Raw genomic sequence first — 7,024 nt, forward strand, 5'->3', positions numbered from 1 at the left:
TACTCCCCAGTTTCCAAACAGTAAATATCAGAAATGTTGGCACAGGCAGGTAAAGCAGCACGGAGTATAACATGGCAGAGCTGGAGATGAAAAGGTAGGCATGGGATGTTGAATGTGTAGGGGTTATTTGTTTGTTTTTCTTGGTTTATTGTTTTTTGGGCATTGACCAGGAGAATCCTATGTGTCCTGGTTTCCATGCTTTTTTTCTAGTCTTCACAATCATGGTCTTGATCACCACAGCTGTTTCCACATAGCCTTTCACTTTATTGTCCAGTGAAAGCTTCTCCATCACCTCTATGACCTCCATCTTCTTTTAGCTCATGGAGTTTGGGTGGATGGAGTCTGGCAAGGGTATGGGTAGAAGCTCCCATTGCAGCTCACCATCCTCTGTGCTCTTTTCACTGTGTTTGTCGTCAGAAGGCTGGCTGGGCTCTGGAGCTGGACAGGGGTCTAGGGTGGGGTAGGAGCCTCCCTATGAGCTAGGACATAGTTTGGGGTCAGGCTTTGGCATTGGTGTGGTTCCTGGGTCTTCAGCTCTGTGGTGGTCTGTTAACCCCCCCCCCCCCCCCCCCCACCCTGTGAGGGGCTGGGAGCAGTGGAGGGAGGTTGATGGTCATGAGGCTTATATGGGGGAAACATGTCATGGCATATGGTGACCATGACACGGCCAGCGGAGGGTGTGGACATGCAAGAAGCAAGGGTCCTGGTAATTAGATTCACCCGTCACCAGGATGAAGCGGCCCTGGGTATAGAAATCTGCAATGGGCTCTATGGGCACCATCGGATGCAGTCACAGATGATGTTGCACAGTGTGTCCAAGGCCTTGCTAATCTGAGCACCGTCAGGCACAATCCTCGCCATCCATACCCTTCCAAAGAGGAGCACACTCCTCCCGCTTCACCTCCCCTTCTGCCTCTTCTACTCCTCTTCTAACCTCCTGGATGCACTCGCCTGCTCTATGCTCCTCCTGTCCACTGTCTGTCATTTCTTTGGAGTTGAGCTCCTTCTTTTTGCTCAATTTCTTGGTCAGATTCTTCTGGAGAGGCTTGATGTTTGCAATGTCCTGGATGGTTTGGGTGATATCTGAGAATGAAACAGTTGACAACAATAACCATAACAGAACAGACTAAAGCAAACAAAGCAAAAAAACAAACAAACAAAAAAAACAAATAAAAAATGATTGTGATAGTCACAATCAGTAATCAAAAATATCAGAGGTTTATACTAAGGGAACAATCCCAGAACTCTTATAAAAATATAAAATCTCCAAGTAATGCTAAAGGCTCAACAGAAATGTCCATGATTTGTCAAGTCTCTCAAGACATCTATTCACCCATTTGTTCACATCACACTCAACAAAATTATCTGATTCATTACAGACCTTATTTATCCAGAAATGCTGTTATAACTAAGATTTATCAAATTTGATGTTTAAAGGCTAAAATCATGATCAGTTTAGCATGTGATCATAAAACATGCACGATGGCAAAAGCACACTGAATCCTTCTTTTTACCCACTTAAAACCACTGTTGCTTTACAATCACAGTAATTAGTCACACAATTCACACTCGCTCATTGGAAAAGGTCAGTATCATGCATCATCACTATCAGCAGCTGCGCTCTGATCTTGGATAGCTACACAGTTACAGAGTTGCAGCTCTCTCCCAGAACACAAAAGAGAGAGCCATCTACTGCCCCCCCAACCCCCCTTTCCTCACCTTTTCCTTGCCTGGTGGTCACGGTGGGACTGTGAGTGTATCTGTAATTGGTAGCGAACAGACTAATGGGAGTTCCAATTATAGCCGAATTCAATCTGTGAAAGAGAGTGAGAGGCATGAAATCACAACAAGGGAGTGCACACTGAACATCAGTGATAGGTGTTCCAGAGTGGGTTTCAGTAGGGTACAAGTGGTTATGCTCATGAGTACTAGAATTACTGTAGAGTTCATGTTGTGTAGAATCCAAGAATGTTGTAGTAACATGCAAATAATCCTATACTACTTATGAATAAATACATTCATTATTTTAAATTTCATGCTGAATTCCAGAGCTACAAACATGGCATGAACTTTCTGTATATAAAACACATTGGTTTCACCCACTGAAAAAAATATAGAAACAATACTTTAGTTGGGTTCCTGGGACAGCCATAAAAACAACATCTAATTTGGGTACTGAGATTCTACTGCCATCCTGTGGCTGGTACATGTAATCAAGCAATGCTATTTTCCACTGGTTTAAATGCACATTCAGCTTAACAGTTGCTACTGACTATATCCAATAGCATAAAAGAGTCATGCATGTAGACATACATGTACCATCAGCAAACTCCAATAACAGGGCAAGGCATGACTGAGAATGGACTATGCTAGTTAAGGGTTCCTAACTCACCTGCTGTCTTCATTTTCGAAAGTCCTCTTGTATTGCTCCAGCACATTCTCCAAGGAGGTCTGGTACATAGCCAGCTGCTCGGCCTCCTCGATCTCCAACCTGAGGGCCTGGACCTACACATTGTTGAGCTGGATTTCATCTTCGTAATTCTCCTGCGTGTTGATAGTTTGCTCCAGCACTGATCTATGACGATGGTGAAAGTGGCGTAGTTTTCCAAATGAGGTATGAGGTTATATATTCGCACAAACACGTGTAATTTATTTCTTTGTGTGAGCATGTTCAAATGTACACTATCAGTTTACCATCAATTTATTTATGTGGCTTGCACTTTTGTGCAGTTTTTGGTGGAAAAAAAAAATTAATGCATTAGTGCATTGCATAATTAATAAACTGTATATGTATATAAAAGACTAACAAACTGCACATTCACTGTCCTGTAGTCCTATACTTAGCTCACTTTTGCTGTTGGGAGATTATAACAGTCTTCCTAAATTAAGACAATTTTTGCTTGAATAAATACATAAATACTTTAATATATACATTGCTTACACTTTAGGTTCACCTGGATGCCACCATATGAATATTAATAAGGCAGGTTGCTCTTCTAAATTATTTCAATTGATCCCTCCCAATGGATGAGTTTCTGAGAGGGGCACCCTCAAGTTTAGTCGTTTCCATGGTGATTTACCTCCGTTCACAGCCTCTGCTTTTGCGCCTGCAACTGGCAGAGAGCGTTCTTGTACTCGTCTAGCTGGCCCTGCAGAGCAGGAACTTGCCTCTGAGCTATGAGCCTCTCCTGTTCCTACTTGAAAAGAGATACAGAGAGTAACCTGAAAATAAAAATAACATAACCACCCTATTAAAAAGATTTTTAGCACATAAAAGAAGCTTAGAGCCTGTATAGATTACAGGAATGCTGAACTAATTATTATAGTACATTTTATCATAACAATAACCATGATTATGTGGTTAAGTTGCGCAGTTTTGTTTCCTTTGGTAGCATGAGATTTAACATATAACGCAGTGACTAGAACAGTTATGAAAATCTGATAAATCTAACCGAATTAGTATTTCCTATGATAAAGTGCATTTTATGTTTATTTCAGAAGTCTTCACAGAACACTAAATAACAAATGCCTATTTCTATCTCTCTTTCTCGTTCTCTGTCTTTCTTCATAACTGCAGAACGAAGCTCCAAAGGTCAAATACATTGGACACTGAACATAAGCAGTACGGTTACATTTTTGGCACTAGATCAAAACTGGTGACGAGTGTCACTGCAGGGTGACACTAATCATAGCCACTACATTGAATGCACTGATCATGCTGACCACGTCTGTTCTCTCCCTATGTTGCCAGACAGTAACATCCTTCAGCACCAACCACTACCACCCACACATACACAGCTGAACCCCTGCTCTAACCCAGCATTTTTACACCACCTCAGCACCCTATTTCTGAAACCCCCATTGACAAAATTGGCATCAGAACAGACTTATAGTTGATCTGGTGAAGGATGTTAAAGTAGGTCTTTTATCACAGCAACAGTCTATGAAGGACAGAAGGGCGGTTATGCAGTTGGGTTATTATTGTTTTAAACATGGTACAATTTGAATTTGCACATTAATAAAACAATTTGAAAATGTAAACATGCATGCAATGCTGGCTAGAATGCTACCTTTGTTGTCAAGATAATTTAGACATATATTCATATATTCACAAACACAGTATACACATACACAGTACATATTCACATGATAGACTGCAATGGGCATTTCTGGATTAGGGTTGCTCTGATGTGGGGTTTTTTTTGTTTTGTTGTTTTTTTAACTAAATAGTTACTAAGCAGCATGGCTGTTTAAGATTATAAAAGGACAGTTCACTTCATGGTGACCTTTCAGTTCAGTAGGGTCACAGCAGATATTACAGCCAGCTCTTTAAACAACCTATCATGTTACAGTGGGTTTTGATTATAGCATAAATGTATGGTGAGCATGATAGTATTAATTCAGCATATACTGATATAGTGAATGCATACAATTGAATGCAAGTGAATGCAAGACACATCAGAGTTTCTGACATTTAGTGTAGTTTCTTATTCTATATACACTTAGTTCAGACTGATCAGAAGCTGAGCCCAAAAGGATGCGTAATAGTTTGTCTCCATCCTTGACATATCATTAGCCAGTCTTATAGCCCCATACCTTTTTATGTATGTCTATTGTGGAGTTGATGTCATCCTGCAGGAACTGGGACTCGATCTGATGCTCCAGGTTCCTCAGAAGCATTGAATCTGCCTCTTGCAGTTTATGCAGAAAATACATGTGAAGAGATCAAATGCACACTTTTGAAGGAAGAATACTTTGCTTTTAAGAGTGGAGGGGCATGTGTGTATGCGTGCATGCGTGTGGGCGTCTATGTGTGTGTCGGCTGACAGTAAGAGGCGCAACCCTGGAAAAAAAAAATTGTTGCTTTTCTCCAAGTAATGAGTAACGCATATCTTGAAGTTGACTGTAATCACCCAGACATCCTTATGAGGGTCCTAGCTAATTCAGCTTCTTATTAGCTGTGCTATATTACGGTTCCATTATTACTTCATGTTTCTGGATGCAGACTGAGTTCAATTTCCAGTGGGAAATTAAAGGGCTACATATGGAATGGCAAATGAAAAACTCTCAGCTCAAAGAACATTTTGACACTTTAATACATTATTGAGTTGCTCCAGAAGTCCATGAAGTTTGCTCTTAGTCCTGCCATTCATTTCTGTACTTGTGGGAAACAGAGATTTAAAGGTTTTATCTTTAATAACGACAGATAATTTTTGCATCTTGTGGCTGTTTTGGCTTTTCAATAATGTCCAGTATGGTTTTCATCATGCCGTTCGTAAATCCCCAGTCAACTAGTTGTAAAGTTAAACATTCAAATATAAAATGAAGATACAGACTTCAAAATTAAAGATAATAGTTGGTCCTGTCCTTTCTTGCAGGATAATGTTAACAAGCATTATTGAGGCACCCTCAAGTATTATTGAGAATGTCTGCATGCGCTGTCTTTTGACGCTGATATGTTCGTTGAAGGCCTCCTCGAGCCCGGCTGCTTGCTCCATGCGCTGCAGCGTCTCAAGCTGCTCGCGGAACACGGCGTTCCGCTGCCCCAGCACGCAGGTCCTGTTAATGTAACATGCAACGCGACTATTCAGTTACTGTAGGTTTACACAGTCGGTCTTAGATCCGGCGGAAGACGTCTCTTGATCCTTGTTGCTAGGATCCTCGAAGACATCAGAGCGCTTTTTGCGCACCTCTCGCAGATACCTTGTCTTGAACATGCTGAGCATCCTAGTCTTTTCAGTTGCTCGTCCCTACAACACATTTAGGGTTGGAAAACTGGTGCTTATATCCTGTGATACCTAATACTATAGTGAACGCTGCCTGATATGGACCGCTGTGATAAACCTAATGGTTTTAAAGCTTTCGTTTTTCGCTGCATTGCGTTTGGATCATTCCAGTAGCGTAGTTTGCTAAGTTCACGTGGTAGATCAGTTCAAGAAGGGAAAATACTTTACTTTTCCCCCTTTGCATCGTTTCTGAGAGAAATATTTACAAGATTCCCAGTTTACTTTTTCGCTTTCAGTGATGTTTGGACACATTAAAACGCACAGAGAAAGTTACAGCGATGGTCAAGATAGCTACAAAACTGAACTCCTAAGAAGAAAAAAAGATATAACTTATTCATAAAATATGAATGAATTTTTTAAAAAGGTGCGTTGTATCAGATAAGCAAAACAAGCTCCATAATGCAAATGACTGATTTACAACAGAGGGGAGATTTATAACACTATACCCATGTGAGTCTCTTGTCAGTTATTGGTCACTAAAGATGTCTCCTCTTAGAAATCAGAGCGAGATCAACACAAGGGGTTTATGCCCTCCCTTCAGTTAGGAAATGGTGCCTTCCTGGTTTTGATCTAATTCAAGCAGAAAACATTAAGTCCTGAACTATGCAGCGCGATGCCTGCTCACTAAAGGTCACTCAGACTAAGCACATTGAACGAAAGAAATCTTGGATAAAGATGGTACAAGACTCTTTCTAGACCTTTCTAGCCATTTTTCCAATGTGATCTTATTTTTCTGGATGGCTTGGGAGCCCGTAGCTTGAACTCAGCTGAAAGGCATTGTGTGAGTGAATTATCATGACTGGGGCTTGGAGGCTGCAGATGTGCCCTAGGCAGGGAGTAGCAGGCTACTCTATGTCACTGTGCATCATCATCAGGCTGGGGCATCCTTCAGTGCCTCGCCCCAAAACCTTGTAGCTGATGGTGCTTCTCCCTTGTAGAGCAGACCTTGTGCTTGGGAAGGAACATCTTTGATCTCTTTCAGTGCAGTGGACCATAGAGGAGACAGGCAAGGGCGTGTGTTGAGAATCTTTGGCTTGTGTGCAGTATGGGAGGAGGTTATTTTTGGTGCTTTTTTTTTTTTTTAAGGTTAACATAGAATTGATATTTGCCAAAAGGTAAATGTCAAACATACTAGTTTGTTGTAGGTCAGCATTCTCAGATACAAAAAGCATGAGAATTATGAGCTCTCTCAGTCTCTGTATGTGCTGTTCACATTGTTATCTTGTATTCACCATTCA

The 7,024-nt window shown here is 41.1% G+C and overlaps 1 protein-coding gene across 1 annotated transcript; it reads right to left on the reverse strand.

The window, feature by feature from the left end:
• Window positions 1-86: 86 nt before the first annotated feature.
• LOC113585550 (filensin) lies at window positions 87-5,717 on the reverse strand. The gene is given in 12 exon segments (XM_035531620.1): window positions 87-450; window positions 576-687; window positions 689-780; window positions 783-849; window positions 851-1,083; window positions 1,720-1,814; window positions 2,393-2,575; window positions 3,079-3,194; window positions 3,830-3,922; window positions 4,597-4,694; window positions 5,102-5,155; window positions 5,408-5,717. Coding segments are annotated over 12 exon segments (1,758 nt in total). The 3' UTR covers window positions 87-145.
• Between the last annotated feature and the right edge of the window lie 1,307 nt (window positions 5,718-7,024).

This window comes from Electrophorus electricus, chromosome 11, assembly GCF_013358815.1.
Source record: "Electrophorus electricus isolate fEleEle1 chromosome 11, fEleEle1.pri, whole genome shotgun sequence".
Classification (NCBI taxonomy): Eukaryota; Metazoa; Chordata; class Actinopteri; order Gymnotiformes; family Gymnotidae; genus Electrophorus; species Electrophorus electricus.